The sequence below is a fragment of the Anastrepha ludens genome, chromosome 5 (assembly GCF_028408465.1).
Source record: "Anastrepha ludens isolate Willacy chromosome 5, idAnaLude1.1, whole genome shotgun sequence".
Classification (NCBI taxonomy): domain Eukaryota; kingdom Metazoa; phylum Arthropoda; class Insecta; order Diptera; family Tephritidae; genus Anastrepha; species Anastrepha ludens.
Window position 1 is genome coordinate 74,250,858 of NC_071501.1, and position 16,338 is coordinate 74,267,195.

At 35.9% G+C, this 16,338-nt stretch overlaps 1 protein-coding gene across 4 annotated transcripts in view; it reads right to left on the minus strand.

Moving 5' to 3' along the window:
* The window catches only part of LOC128862763 (slowpoke-binding protein), a 208,322-nt gene that overhangs the window by 38,721 nt on the left and 153,263 nt on the right, over positions 1-16,338 (minus strand). For 2 of the 4 annotated variants that reach the window (XM_054101470.1, XM_054101472.1), the window contains exons 5-7: positions 11,092-11,903; positions 8,570-8,689; positions 8,030-8,197 (exon numbers count right to left, since the gene is read on the minus strand). In XM_054101470.1, the coding sequence (XP_053957445.1) occupies positions 8,030-8,197; positions 8,570-8,689; positions 11,092-11,903 (1,100 nt within the window). The remainder of the gene's footprint in view (positions 1-8,029; positions 8,198-8,569; positions 8,690-11,091; positions 11,904-16,338) is intronic. The other 2 variants (XM_054101471.1, XM_054101473.1) reach the window with 1 other exon arrangement.

A 16,338-nucleotide genomic window follows, 5' to 3' on the forward strand; every position in this document is an offset into this window, starting at 1 on the left:
GCCCAGGTTTGCCATTGTCTATCGAAGGGCGACCGCTATTAGAAAAAACTTTTTCTATTGTATAATTTTTCTGTTTCATGGTTATATCGTTTTACTACTCAAAGGTTGAACATAAAGTTTGAGCCCGATCGATTTAGATTTGATAAATTCGATGTGAGTTTGAACAATTCACTTTGCTTAATGAAATACTGATTTCTTTAATTTTAATTAATCAATTAGTTCACTTGGGAATCTCTAAACCTAAATCAATTTTTTTGTAATAGGACTATGAATAAGTTCGTGCGGTTTTTTTTCGAAATTTGAAACTTTATTGACGTAAAATGGTTACAAATTTAATATTCAAAATATTGTCCATCGCTTACTACTACTTTTTCCCATCTTTCTGGCAATTCACGGATTCCCTTTGTGAAAAATTCGGTCGGTTTTGCCGCAATCCACGAATCGATCCATTTTTTGACTTCATCGTAATTACGGAAGTGCTGGTCAGCCAGGCCATGTTGCATCGATCGGAAGAGATAGTAATCGGATGGCGCAAGGTCTGGACTATACGGCGGGTGGGGTAGGACATCCCATTTGAGCGTTTCTAAGTATGTTTTGACCACTTGTGCAACATGTGGCCGAGCATTGTCATGTTGCAAAATAACTTTGTCGTGTCTATCGGCGTATTGCGGCCGTTTTTCTCGCAGTGCTCGGCTCAAACGCATCAATTGTCGTCGGTAGACATCCCCCGTAATCGTTTCATTCGGTTTCAGTAGCTCATAATACACAACACCCAGCTGGTCCCACCAGATACACAGCATAACCTTCAGGCCATGAATATTCTGCGCCGACGTCGATGTTGAAGCATGGCCAGGGTATCCATACGTTGCCCGACGTTTTGGATTGTCGTAATGGACCCACTTTTCATCGCCAGTCACAATTCGATGCAAAAAACCCTTTCTTTTGTGCCGTTGAAGCAGTTGTTCGCATGCCATAAAACGGCGTTCAACGTCTCTTGGCTTCAATTCATACGGCACCCAATGGCCTACCTTTCGGATCATTCCCATGGCTTTTAAACGTTTGGAAATGGTTGATTGATCAACTCCCAAAGTTTTTGCAACCTCTTCTTGCGTTTGAGCCGGATCTTGATCGAGCAATTCCTCCAATTCGGTATCCATGAACTTTGGCGGCGCACCCTCGCGTTCTTCGTCTTCCAAGCCAAAATCACCACTTTTAAAGCGTGCAAACCACTTCTGGCACGTTCGCTCAGATAGAGCATGCTCACCATAAACTTCCACCAAGATACGATGACTTTCGGCTGCTTTTTTCTTCATATTAAAATAATGAAGAAGAATTCCCCGCAAAAACACATTATTTGGCACGAAATTCGACATTTTCAAGTGTGGTAAAAATATTGTTGTTTACGCTTCAAATAAAAAACTTATACTGACGTTTGTGCTTTACGACAGTAGCTCTCCAATGAATGTTTGGAAATATGGATCGATGGAATAATAATCAAGTTACGCCATCTGTTGTAAAACCGCACGAACTTAAAAATAGACCTATTATATCCTAAGGTTGGGGTAGTAAGGGAGCCAACAAATAAAATTCGGAAACCAAAATAAGCTGATCATTCGTCACCTTTAATTGTTATAGCAACATTTTTTTGAAGTATGTAAATTCTCTACAAATACAACTGCGAAAATATATCTTGCCTACTAAATTTATTTTTCGGAGACTTTTGCATATACAAATCGTTTTTCCCATTGCATTATCGCAATCATTCCATTGCTCACTCCATACTCAAGCTCTTATTTAGGCACTGGTATGGTGAACATTTTTATCTCTATTCGATATGTGGACGTACTCGTATTATGAATTATTGGCATAACTGTTCGTGACCCGACATACCTACCGCCCCACACAGTCGTATTCCTACATACATACAAAGTGCAAATGTCAATCCGGTAATATACTTATGCATATATTTCCATATTTCCATACATTTGATTTCGGTGTCTGCTAGATAGCTATGATTCTATATGTTCTTCTGCTGCCATCTTCTCATCTACACTCATCCGCTTACGAGATAATAAAATGAAATTTTAATGCCATAGCGTGCTCGATCTTATCTTACGTTTGTGCACATGTGCATAGACTCGTTCGATTGCTGTGCTATGCTGAGCTGTGCGTCGTGGTCTGCTAAAGTTCACATGTGTTCATATGTATAATAAAAAGTATATAAAAATTATGTAGCCCTGCCATGCTATCCAGTGCTTCGTGTGTGTGCCTTGCCGTGTGTCGTGTGTAACGGTCGTCAGGTGGAGGAAGTGCCTTGCTATCTTTTGTGTGTGGATATACTTCGGCACACCTTTCTGCGCAACAACATACTGAAATACATTTCGTTCCACATAGAAAAGGGTTTGCACTAAGTGAATAACTGTTTTTGTAGATAAGTGTGGTGGCCCAATGATTGCCTAGCGATGATGTCATAAGTAGCTTTGGAATTGTATTACGAGCTTGATAAATTTATTATTACCGAATAAATTTTCTTATTATAAATTTGTTACTATTTTATTAATATAACTGTTTATGCCAATCGAATGGATTTTTCTTTTGGAATAGTAAAAGGCTAAGATCAAATTATTTTAGATTAAAGTTAAATTTGGAAATAAATAGATGATTATTTTAGAAGACACAATCAGGAGATATGATGATATATTGTAGTTAGATATTGTTAATTTGCTTTCCCTAATTTTTATGTGCGAAAAGTCCGTGCGAAAATAAAAATAAACTTAATTTTGTCTGATAACCATTTTCTATTTCTCAACATAGTTTCTCTTTAGGCTTATACACTTCGACCAACGCTGTTCAAGTTTGTTGATCTCATCTGAATGATAAGATTGGTTCGCGTCTGAAAATATATTAGCCATTCGTGGGGGATGTGAAATAATTGGAATCTTATTTCCATTCATTTTGCAACCACAACTGCTGAGGTGTGACCTGCTGCAATGTCGTGATGGAAAACGGAAATTACTCGACTTCCTCGATTCAAATGAATTCCAAACACAAAAAAACATACCGATCTGGTTGAAACTTGGTGTGTGTTCTTCCAAGTGATTCTAAATACCAAAAATAACTTCACTACACGACAGTTGTGACATTACATTTTTAGTCAAGCAAGGCACTTTAATCTTAGCTTTTCATCCGGGAACTTCGGATTATTTTAATTAGAAACTTTCATCCAAAATCCATACCTTTATGGGCGGGAAGTGAGGCAAACCCTTACGCCCTCCCTCACTCATTGTATTTCTCAAATAAATTTTTATAATATTTTAGGCTGCCTTTAAATTTGTCGCATGAGACCTTTTTTGGATTCTTCAGCACTCGATTTACATATCAAAAACAGCTGATTTCTTGTGAGGTGCAATCCCTTTAAGGTGTATTTTACTATTTTGGCAAGCGGCATAAAGGTATTTTGCTTGCTAAGTGTGTAAAAATAGAAAGCAAAGGAAAGGCAAGGGGTCTATTGGCGGGGTCTTGATAAGTTCTAAGATGCCGTTTATATTTAGGACTCAAATTTGAGCTTGTGATATTAAGCTAATTTGCTTTAAGGAGATAAGCCAAGCCGGGTATTGAAAACCAAGTATTATAGGGTACCTACTAATGAAGCTAATCCACAGATCCCGATATTATATATAGTATGTATTGAAAATCCCGAGAATCAGTTGTTATGAATTAAACCTCTCGACTTTGCTCCCATATTTTCAAGGAGTCCAATCAAATAAGTACTCGAACCTGTTCGATGCTCAATACTCGAAAATTTAAAACGTGAGCTAGGGTATATCGAGCTTTTTCGAGCAATAATACATATATTATACAGGGTGGGCCATATAGCGTTTGCTTTTTGAACCACCTATTTTTTTGAGAATGGTAACACAAATGACATGTCAAATGTGTTCATAATTTACTTAAAGGCTTGACATTTACGAAATTTTACGCTATACGCTTGAACAAAATTGGGAAGTATCGAAAACCTATTTCCAAAGTGGTGAGTCTTCTTCTTCTTTTCTGATTTTCACATCGGTGGCTACGTCAATAAGTAAAATTATCGGGTTTGGGGCTCAGAAGATCCACACGTTACTGTAGAGAAGCAAATGCATCCACAACGAGTCACTGTTTGGCGCGGTTTTTGGTCTGGCGGCATCATCGGGCCATTTTTTTCGAAAATGAGCGAGGAGCCGCGGTTACAGTAAATGGCGAGCGTTACCGTGACATGCTCAACGAGTTGTTTCAACAGGACGGTGCAACTTGTCACACTGCCAAAGTTACACTCGAACTTTTGGCTACCGTTTTTGAAAACCGAATAATCAGCCGAAATTCCGATATCAATTGGCCGCCTCGGAGCTGTGATTTAAGCCCGTTGGACTATTTTTTGTGGGGAGCCGTTAAGGACAAATGCTATGCGAACCATCCAGAGACGATTGATGCTTTAAAACACGAAATCGAAGTAGCCATTCCTGAAATTGGAGCCCAAACAATCGAAAATGTGCTTAAAAATTGGGTTGATCGAATGGCCTACTGTAAAGCCAGTCGTGGCAGTCATTTGAACGACATTATTTTTCATTCATAAATGACAATGTTTAATCTTCAAAATAAAAAAAAAGTTTGAAAAAATATTATTAGTTTTTTTTTTATAGTCGATTCGAAAAGCAAATTTTATATGGCCCACCCTGTATATATACATGATTGACCCTTTATTTGTGGTATGCGTATTGAAGTTTTTCCACAAATGGAGAGATCTACTTACAAATAAAGAAAATAACTTTCCAATAGCGTAGTAATTCGACAGGATTTGTGTGGAATAAATTTATATCACGCACGCAACTGTTCGCAAAAGAGAAAGGTTCACTCGTGAATATTACGTTTACCCAATTCCACTGTGTATTTGCTTTAACTCATGCAAACGCAGTTTTTTGGATTTGCTCCGGAATTTCAGGTATTTTGGTCGTAAACGTCTTCGAATCATGTTTTGGGATACATTAACCCGAAAACTGCTTCAGCTTCACGCAACGGTAAATTCGGTTAAAAAAAGGAAATAATCTTCTGATCTTGCTTTGGAGAGGTATTTTTTATCGGGTGAAGTTGTTTATGAGCGTCTGAGACTTCTTCAAATATGTTGTTGCTGATGCATATGCCATTTTTGGACCTTTAGCGTGTGAAAATAGGAACACTGCTTCAAATCGTTTTTTATACTCGGAACTCATTTGGTAAAAACAACGTAGTTTTCTAATTTTCTCGGAAAGCTAACAAATTGCGCAATATGAGAAATGATTACTCATATTTAGCAGCATTTAAATTTGTTTTATAACGGAACTCTTAAGTTTAAATTTTGCCGGTCACGCTTCCATTAGACATACTGCATTTTACAAAGCAATATGACGATACTCGGACTATGGTTGACTCGCAGATAAGATTTAAATACAATTTTCTTCAATACGATTTTGTACAGTTTACAAAAACTGTATTAGGACGACTCAAAAAAAATGAGGTAAGCAAGTTTTTTTCTTATTTAAAATTTTTTTTTAATTTTGGGAGGCATTGGTGGTTAAAAAATAGTTCGAAATATATTATTTTTAAATAAGGCTAGGGTATAATTTTTGGGCATTAATGGAGTAATATTTGAAAAGCAGAATAAGTTAGTGCATTCACTTCATAAACATGAACGAGATTTCGAACTCTATTTCGTTTGATTTTCCTTTGCCCAAGAATGTGTTTTCTAAATAATTGAATTCAACTTAATTTTAGTGCTTTTTGCAGTTTAGTTTATTGACTTTTTTGAAATAAAAAATAAATAAAAAAAATAATATCGATCTTTAAACATTTTATATCAAATTTATGGAAATTTTCTTTTTTGCCATAAGAATTCAGCGGTAATTTTAAAAGAGTTTGCGGTACAAGCAAATAGATGAATCGTTTTTCCCAAGCGTCTGAAGTGACAGACAGAAAAAGAAGTGGTCACCCTCGCGATGTTCGAACTAGTGCAGCCATAAATGCTGTTCGAGAAAGATATCGCAAAAACGCCTTTAGAAAGCAGAAAATCCTGTCCAAGGAAATTAATGTATCGACCACATCTATAACAAGATTATTTTGAGATGATCTCGATATGAAAGCTTACCGTCGCTCAACTGGTCACCTTTTGGCAACGCTCTTGAAGAAAATTAGACTCGACAGATGCAACCAGCTTTTTCGGTGGCATTTGACCGCGTGAAAATATTCTTTTTAAAGATGAGAAAATTTTCATTGTTGAAGAAGTTTTTAATAAGCAAAACAACAGAATCTTTGCTAAAACTTCTAAAAACGCAAAAAATGTTGTTCCAAAGGTTCAGCGTCGCCACCATGCAGCCTACGTAATGGTGGGGAGGGTCCTGTAAAGGCGTTACATCTCTTCATTTCTGCGAAAAAGGGGTTAAGGCCGTACAAGAAGAAGACTTGGTGAAGCAGTTGAGCAGTACTCTTCTCAATGGAGAGAGTCAGATCTTCCAACAAGATTTCGCTCCAGTCCATAAGGCCAAAACCACCCAGTAGTGGTTAAAAAACAATATTCCTGGGTTCATATCCGCAGATCTAAATCCATTGGACTACAGTTTGTGGTCAGAATTAGAGAACATGACCTGTCGCATGGCCTCACAGAAATTTGGAGAGTCTCAAACAATCTTTGGTTCTAGCAGTGACGTCAATATAAATGGAAACAGTCCTAATAGTTTGAAGGCTTGTCTAAAAGCAAATTGTGATCATTGCGAATGCAAATTAAAAAAAAACTTTTTTAATATTTACATGAGTAAATAAAAAAAGTATTATAGTTTTATCCTATAATGGATTTAACTTGTAACAGAGCTTACCGCAGAACTAAGTAATATACAGGGTGTGCCTCACACATCGATCGAAGTAAATTGAAGTAAAAGTAATTCTAATGAACGAGGTAACTAATTTTGCATTGGGTGTTTAGAATTACAGTGTAACCTCTCCTAACGGACCCTTCTACTAGCCGGACACTTCTCTTGAGCGTACATTTTTTTTTATACCAAATCTTATGTATCAGAAGAAGCTACGCTCTCTACGTGGAGGCACTCACTTGGGCGGACAAAAGTTGGCTGACGGCGAGTGTACGCCCAAGAAACATTTCTCTATAAATATATTTTTGGGTATTTAGAACAGAAATAAAACTAAGACCCCATTGTTTGAGAATAAATTTTCAAGCATTTACACTGTTTCTGACCCAATTTAAAATTTTTTTAGATACTTTAGCAGATTCCGGTAGCTTAATTACTTACCTAAACCATTTTTTTCACATGAAAAATGCTGGAGTGATGTAAGATTTCAGGTTATTAAATTTTGAAATGCCACTAATTTTCTGATTATTTTTTATCTTCAACAGTCCCAGCACCCATCGTGCACGTATACATAAGTATTCATATATGTATTTATGTACATAAATGTAATAAATGATAAGATATGAAAAGCGTTTGTGCGAAAGGACATTGAAAGCGTAATTTCAAAACATGCCAGTGCCATCTAAATGCATACATATTTATATAAACTCACACATACATAAAAATACAGACGTCCATAAAATACAGCGCTACTGTTGTGTTCTACTAAAGTGTTCATAAATGAAAGTTAAGCAATACTATTTTTTTTTTGTCTGTGTAGGTGTTTAATACTTAGAAAAGTACATAAGTACATCAAGATATTTAAAAACAAAAACAAAAACAAAATAATATCGTTTCGCTCGTTCTGTGTTAACATTTAGTTAGTAGCGATAAGATTTAAAAATTTTAATACATACAAGTATTTAGGCAACATAGTTCCATTTAACATATTTTACTTCAATTCATACTTTAGCAACACGATTTGAACTAATTTTAAATAGTTTACTTTGAATAGAAAAATATTATTTACTTAGCATTTACAATTGGAATAATTGGAAAGAACTTAATTTGAATTCTTAAGTCAATATTTTTAAGGTAGAAAGTAAAGAAATTGCAACCTTGTTGTTAGCACAGAATCTATGGTATCTCTACTTCCGGTTTCCGCTGGCATCGATTTGCTAAAAAATAGCCTAGCTAGATTGTCTAACCTCGCGCTAACCAATGGTGATTTTTCCGAGTGCTCGGATAGATCTGAATTATCTTGTTCCGAACTGGCTGATCGATTGCTGCAAGAGAACAATTTTGTTTGCATCGAAAGAAACGAAACGAAAGATAAAAGAACAGAACAAAGAAAATACACACAAAAATTAGAAGATCAATTCAAAACTGAAATCTTTCGAATTGAGGTATTTCAAAAAATGTTAGGTAATTTATGGATATTCTGTTTTTGTTATTTTTTGTTATCAAAAAAGGGCTTGGATATACTAATAAAAAACGTGGATATTGATTTTCAATCAACACTTTTTTATGGAAATAAAAAACAAAATTAAATGGCACAATTGGTGTGAAAATTAAATTTGAAAAAAACTAACAAAAACAACTAATAAAAATAAATTATGGGCAGAGATATTGTTCATTTCTCAGTTAAAAGAACTTACCTGCTGTAGATGTGTCGACGGTTGGCGGCTGTCAGTGCGGATACGTCAAATTCGATCGCTGAGTTAGAGCGTTTCAGGCCATTTTGTTTATGTAGTTTCTTCATTATATGCTTAACTTTCCTGCGATTTTATTTCGGTGTTACGCGTATGAGTAGATTGTTATTTTAATTTTTAGTAGATTATTCACATTTTCACGTGTTTTTGGTTTTATTGTAGGGCAAGCAAGTTAAATGGATGTATTCGTTTTTTATATTAGCAAAAAAATGGAAATTTTTAGTTTCTTACTTTGTGAATTGAAAGTGGTGGGAAATTTTGTTGTGTGCATTAAAACTCGAAATGGCGAGTTATATAGAGACTAGAAAGGTCTGTTAGAAGATGGATATTTTGTAGAAGTTTCTAACTTAATCAGTAGAGGATTTTAGAGGAATTTATTTCTTAAACTACCATCTCTCAAAAACTCAAAGAGTGTAGATTCTGTCTGGAGGATTATGAAATTACAGAGATTATTCTATGCAACTGTAATGCCTTGGCAAAGGCAAGACTGCACATCTTTCATCGAGAGCAAATGGATCCGAATGAAATCAAGAATGCTCCTGTTGCAGATATTTGGAAATTTGTCCGTAAGATGGAAAATTTACTGAAAGAATTTGGCTTTCAACTAATTCTCAGTTTGAGGCAGGGAACATCTACGTTAAATCAAACCCGATTTAATACGTTTAATGGCAGTAGCGCCAGTCAATCGGATTACCATTAAATACTTCTAAAACATGTAGTAGGACACAAAAGATCTTTTAGGTCGAAGTGTTGGCTATTGGGTACACTACAGATACTGAATTATTAATTAGATGGCAGTTGGCAGCATGTAACTATTTATGTTGGTAAATAGTAGCCTTCTTTATTATACGAGCTCAAATGAAAACCAACTTAACATTTTTTTGGAAAAGGATACCCAACAATGTCAGCAAGAAAAAAAATTGTCAAAAGTTAAAGTAATTTCTGAGCCATGGGCAATAAAACTGCATGCACGAAATGTTTTTAAAAGCCTTGTCTCGAAGTTTTGATGAAAATTTGTTGAATTTGTTTTAAATTTCATAAAGTTTGAAAATTGGATTTATATAACTTTTATGCTAGACTATATTTTCATAAAAAAATTATTAAAAGAAAATAAGAAACAAATAAATCGTGAGAATTGTACATTAAGTCACTGTGCTATAGTTATGAAACGCACTGTACTTATATATAAGTATGAGTAGGTAAATAAGTTATACTAAGTAAAGACCAATCTTCCTTAGACCCTGCCTGGTAAATGTATTATTTTTGGGCTTAATAAGTCAGCCATATCACTAAGAGATGTGCATCATTTTATGTGTGGCTATCCCGAGTATTTTTAACAACAAGGAATTTTGCAGCCACCTTAGGCTAGGTTAAGTTAGGTTCAGTGGCTGTTATACGACACACTTTGGCCTGAGTTGATACCACTGGAGGTCATTCTTTATACTCCTAAGTCTTCTCGGCAACCCTATTTGTAAGACCTCTTCAAAGATGACAAGCAAGGCGAATATGAGTGTGGAAAGCCTTTTTCTGTATAGAACAAATCATGCACATAGGAGGTATTCTACGGTTTCTTCTCCTTCAATATCCTCCTAAGGTTCAGTAGTGATTTTTTGTGGCCGTGGTTCCATTCTGACCTGTTTATTTGATAAAAGGGTGATTGCTTTCAAGGCAGAGTGTCTATCTATTACAGCCACCACCCTTGAGGGTCGAATGCTGTGATGAGAATTGCGGTGGGTAGAGCATAACGAACGTAACGTAGAGCAGGAAGCTCTGGGAATTTGGTAGTTTTCTCCCATGATAAAAACTTGTGCTTGACTACATATTTAGAACCTTCAGTTGAATTGGCGCACTATATGAGACGGTGCTGGGAGCATTATTTGCCATTCTTCGGCACTGTTCGTTTGACCGATGGGTACCGAAGTAAGGAGTTGGAATGAAGAGGCTCGAAAGGTTATGAATATTGGAAAATGGCTAAAAAATCAACGCCTGAGTTGAATTACTTATGCATAGTTTTGGACAATGGGACTGTGTTGAAAATATTTTTACATTTAGCATTCTTGGGCTAACAGCCAAAGCGAAACGCATACGAACGCTATCAAAGGAGAAAGTTTTGAGGGACCTCACTGCTCTTGATATAAATACTTAGTGCTGCTCTTCAAAGGAGAAATGTAACTTACAAAATTTTTCGGTATCGGCAAAACTACTTAAGAAGAAATGGAAAAGAAGATCAGAAGAGGAACGAGGTTTTGTTGAGTGATTTTTCCTATATTATGCCATCATTGAGGTCTAGCTAGAAAATATACTAAATACTAAACTCTATTACTCGAGTGATCCTTACCCCTCCTACTGTTTTATTTTTAGCAAAGTAAAAGTCATTAAATTTCCCACATCAAATCATAAAATTTCCCACCACCATCTATGATAAACAAACACTTTTAAATAATTTTTTAGTTCACTTCCACACTCACTTTTCGGGAACTGGTGGACGCACGAACTGATCGTGACCGGTGCAGGCGTTTGCTCGATTTTCTGCGCGATTTTGCGCAGCCGCTTTATTGAATTTGAACATTGTGAAAGACTTCTTTGCACTGGCCACCTCACAAACGCGCACTATGATCTTGCGACTGCTCTTGAATACCGTATTAAGCGTTTTGTAGACGAGTATCGACACGGACTTGGATGGCGGTGGATGATGGCTACCGTTGACCGCTTGCGGTGGATGTAGGGTGGCTGGCAACGATTGCTGTTGCTTTAGTTGATGGATAGAGTGCTGCTGTTGTTGGGAATGCTGATAGTGGTTGTTATTGTTGTTATTGTGCAATTGCTGCAACTCCTGTATAACTTTAGATGATTGTGATCTTGTGATAACTTTTTGATTTTGTTGGCGGAATGGTAGTGGCGCTGGTGCGGTGGTTGTGGCTGGAGTGGCAAGAGGGTTGTGGCCGTCGGATAGGGGTGTGGAAATGGATTTCGTTGGGTTAGTTCCTGGTTGTGAGGTTGGTGTGGGTGCGGCGGGAGTGGTAGGTGTGGTGGTCTTGGTGGTTGGGGTTGTGGTAGTGTTGTAATGTGATGCTTTGCACGGCTGTTGATGCCTTTGTTTTTGCTGCTCAACAAGCAACAGCTGAGACGGAGGCTGCGTATGACTGTGCAGCAGTAATGGCTGCTTTTGCAGCTGCAGTTGATCGTGCTGCCGGCAACTGTTGCTGATGATGACGTCGTCGGCAATGTGCACTGGCGTCGACTGCAGTGACGGTATATCGCTCGTAATGTCCTGTAGTGGCTGATGAGCGTTTACAAGTACGACGAAAGTATTTTTTATTTTGGAAATTATATCGAGTTTTATTTTTTTGTGTTTTTACATTTTTAGTGTTGTGGTTTGTTGTTATTGTTTGATTTATTTGCGTTAAAGAAACCGAAAAAAAGAAAGAGAAAGAAAATTGGTTTTAAAAAATGTGTATTAGTGAAAAATGGCAGAAAATCTTTAACAACAACAGTAAAAGCATTTTGACATTTGACTTTGCGCAGAGGCTAATAAGAAATATTACAAAAAAACAAAAAAAAAAACAACAGATAAGCACAATCGTTGCGCATAAAACGAGTTGCAAGTATTGCTGCACTGCCAGAGCGAACGAGTGAATGTCGAGTGAGCGGGTGTGGAAATACGAGGGAAGCGCGCAGTTTGGCGTGACATGACTTGAGGTGTGGCATGAGGTGTGGCATGTAGCATGTGGAATGTGAAAAAGACGTAACAATGCAACAGTTGCAATTCGATATAGCCTCGACCGAGTGGGTGTGGATGGGGGTACGACTACTACGATAGGCAATATGAATGATGGCACGCAATAATAATAAGTTCGATGAAGTTAAATGCACTGAAAGAGGATATTAAATAATTCGTTTTGCTATTGTTTTTTGTTTTGCTTTAGGAAACATTGCACCATTGCTATAGATATACATATGTACAAGTTTCTGCGTGTTGGTGTTTGGTGAAAAGTGAAAATTGCTGTACAGCTCCTTACTTCAAGGTTTTACGAAAGCTTTTGTTTTTTTACAGTGTTAGAAATGTGTATGGGAAAAGCCGCAGCACATGCTGCATACATTTGCGTTAAAGTTTTTAATAAATTTTTAATAAACTTTTTCTAATAATTGAACTGTTTTATAAACTCACAATTAGTTAGCAAGAACTTGATGCAATTTGTTCTGCTTTCAATTCGTTAACGTTGATAAATAAATACAAAAAAAAATAGTTTTTTATCATTAGGACAAGTTCACATACGTATGTATTGGGATGATTTTACTAATAATTTTGATACGAAAAAAACAAAAAAAAAATTAAATAAAAAAAAAATATATATATATATGCACGAATGTGAAAAATGCGTGTAAGTGTAATTCCTGAGAGCTAGAAATTTCAGAATATCTAGAAAGCGTGATCTTCAATAACCTCAACAAATAGAAAAACAAGCTTGACGAAGTACTAAAAGTAAAGAAAATGTATTAACTAAAGTAATATAAAGTAAATCCACGAAATTTATTGAGGTTTTTGCAGAAGTTTCCGGTGTATTTTCATAGCTCAGAAGTGGGCAGCTAAACACCTCTTTGGATTTTTTGTTTAATGGGCTAAGATCTTTTCTAATTAATAAATTAAATAAATATTAATATAAATTAAAATATGCAAGACTTGTCGTTTTCTTACTCTCATCGTTGTGCTAAACGACTCGAAGTGTATACCTGTGAAACCGGAAAGTATGACCTTTCGAACGGAATTAGTCGTGTATTTAATGATTTTTACCTCTGTTAGTAATAATCTGTTATAACACTATACGTTTTTATACAATGTAACTTTTTCAGATTTTCTTTAAATTTCTGATACGAGGCTCTAGGTTCAGTTGAAACTGCCATAAATCAATTCATCGAGTTACACTGCGGTTTGCTGTGAATATGGTAGGTCTAGAAAATCGTGAGTTGCAAAAGAAAGTAGTTTTTTCTGATGGGAATGCACATCTCTCAGTGCAATACGCACCAATCAAATGGCAAAGGTATTTATATGAGAATAACTGCCCCATGCGACTTAAATATTTGCCAGATTCATACACCTACTATGGTCAGACAACATCAAGTCACCCGACCAAATAAGAGTATGAGCTCCGCCAAACATTCAAAAGGGTATACACTTGTATATATACACATACAGTATGCAAAATTCGTATTAGTACACCCCCTTATAAATAAAAAAACCACATATATTTTCAAATTAATTTTAAAACAAATGCTTGAAACCGTTTTATTTTATAGATAATTAACTAAAATAAGGCCAAATAATAAAACCGCTCACAAAGTGTATTGAATTGCAAAAAAAATAAGAAAGAAAAAAATTAACACTTTTCACAGAAGCAAAATTCGTATTAGTACACATGTATTTTTAATGATTTAAAGAGTAAATAAAAGATAGTTCAGAAAATTAATATTTTGTAGGATACCCTCGTTGCCTTAGAACAGCAGACAATCTCTTCGGCATAGATTCCACCAATTTTTTTGTGAGATTTTGAGAAATCTTCTTCCACTCTGATTTGAGGACTTTTTTTTAAATGTTCTCGCTTCCTTATTTGATGATGTTTCAGTTGCTTTTTGAAAATCGACCATAAATTTTCTATGGGATTAATATCCGGGCTTTGTGGGGGTGTTTTGAGATGATTTGGACAGTTATAAAGGATCAATAACCTTGTATCCAACGCCGTGTGCTTAGGGTTGTTATCTTGTTGGAATATAAATTTTTTTTTGCAACCCAATTTTTTGGCACTTTTGCGTAGATTCTTTTTTAAAATATCAATATATTGCCTCGCAGTCATAGTTCCATCAATAAAATGCAACTTTCCTACTCCGTTTGCCCCAAAACATCCCCATTCCATCAGAGAACCACCACCGTGCTTGAAAGAAGGCTGCAGATTTCATTTCTGAAGGCTAGTATTACACTTTCTCCACATTTTTATGCGTCCATCGGACATTTTTATATTAAATTTACACTCGTCTGAAAAAATTACCTTTTTCCAAACCCACATATTTTTGATTAAATATGCCTGGCGAATATAACACGCTTTCTTCTATTGACTGAGCTTACATACGGTTTTCTAACCGCAGTTCTGCTTCCCATTTTTTTTACATAATTGCGCACTGTTTGAGGTGTAACTTTGATAGAAGAGTATTTTTCCAGTTCTGCAGCTAGTGAAACTCCACTGACAGTCCGATCTTTCCTGATAAGGCGTTTCAAATAAGTCTTGTGCCTCTGTCCAAGCTTTGCCCTGTTCACATTTCGAAGCTTTTTGTCAATCCTTCCACTGCCTCTATAAATTTTGACTACGTTTTGTATTGTAGACAAACTTTTCTGCAATGTTCTCGTAATTTCGCGTAAAGACTTTCCGTTTTTGTTCATATTTATTATTAATCTCCTAGTTTCGTTTGTTAATTCACTTAGTTTAGGCGACATTGCAAACTACCTCCGTGAACTTCAACAAATGGCTACTAAAACGCAACTGCCCAATGTTAAACATTGAATGTTTAACACAATCGTTTCGAAAATAACGGTAAATACCAACAAATTGTTTACAAATTCAACGCATACTAAGTGTACTAATACGAATTTTGCCTGCAGTAGAAATAGCTAAATTTGAAAATATACGTGGTATTCTTATTTGTAAGAGGGTGTACTAATACGAACTTTGCATACTGTATATGGTCAGACATGCAACTTAATTGCGCAATTAGGAAATTTGAGCAATTGAGGTCTAAATGAGGTAGATTCATCATGCTGTGGTTTGCTCAATGAGAAAATCATGAAATTAGGAATACAATGGAAACGAAAAATAGGATAATACATAAATAAAACCCGATGAAGGTAAAATTGACGGTGGGTAAATAAAAAACAATTAACGAAAATAAGTTTTAAAATACTAACTTAATTTAACTTAAAATGGTACCACCACTACCACCAAAAATAAACAAAAAACCGAGTGTAAAGTTGGGTGGAGGTAGGGAAGTTGTACTCCTTGAATAGCGGCCAGAGGGCGTGAAAGAGCTCTGGGGAAATCGAAAAAATGGACACACCTACGCATAAATAACAGATAACCTCTCTAAGCTGGGGTAAATCTATAACCCATGGTATATTAGTAAAATGCAATATTTATTTTTAAAACTGAATGTTTTTCCATTGTTTAAAATTCACAAACATAAGTTTTCACAAGCAAAATCAAAACATTTTCAGCATCCATTTGATAATTGAGGAAGCTTAATTTAATATGTGTGATCAGGAAAAACCACAATTTAAAAGAATGATTAAAAAATTGAATTAATTTAATTTCTTTAATTAAGTTGCATGTCTGAGCGCGTTGCGCATGCTTTTATGCGAAACCCTATCTGCTGTATGGATGCAAAACTTGAAATGTCTCAACAGCTAGCAATAACACACTGCAAACCTTCATAAATTGTTGCTTCAGGAGAATTTTGAAAATATTGTGGCCGAACTTATAGAGCAAATGTCCGTGCGATTTGAGATATGAAAAAGAAAATGCAGCTGGATTGCCAACATCGTGCACAGAGGAAGTGGAGATCTAACAAGAACTGTCATTGGTTGCAAAGCTTACGAAAGCGGTAGACGAGGTAGACCAACAAATACCTAGAGAAAACTTCTAGCACTGAAAATCCGCTCCATGAACCCGAGC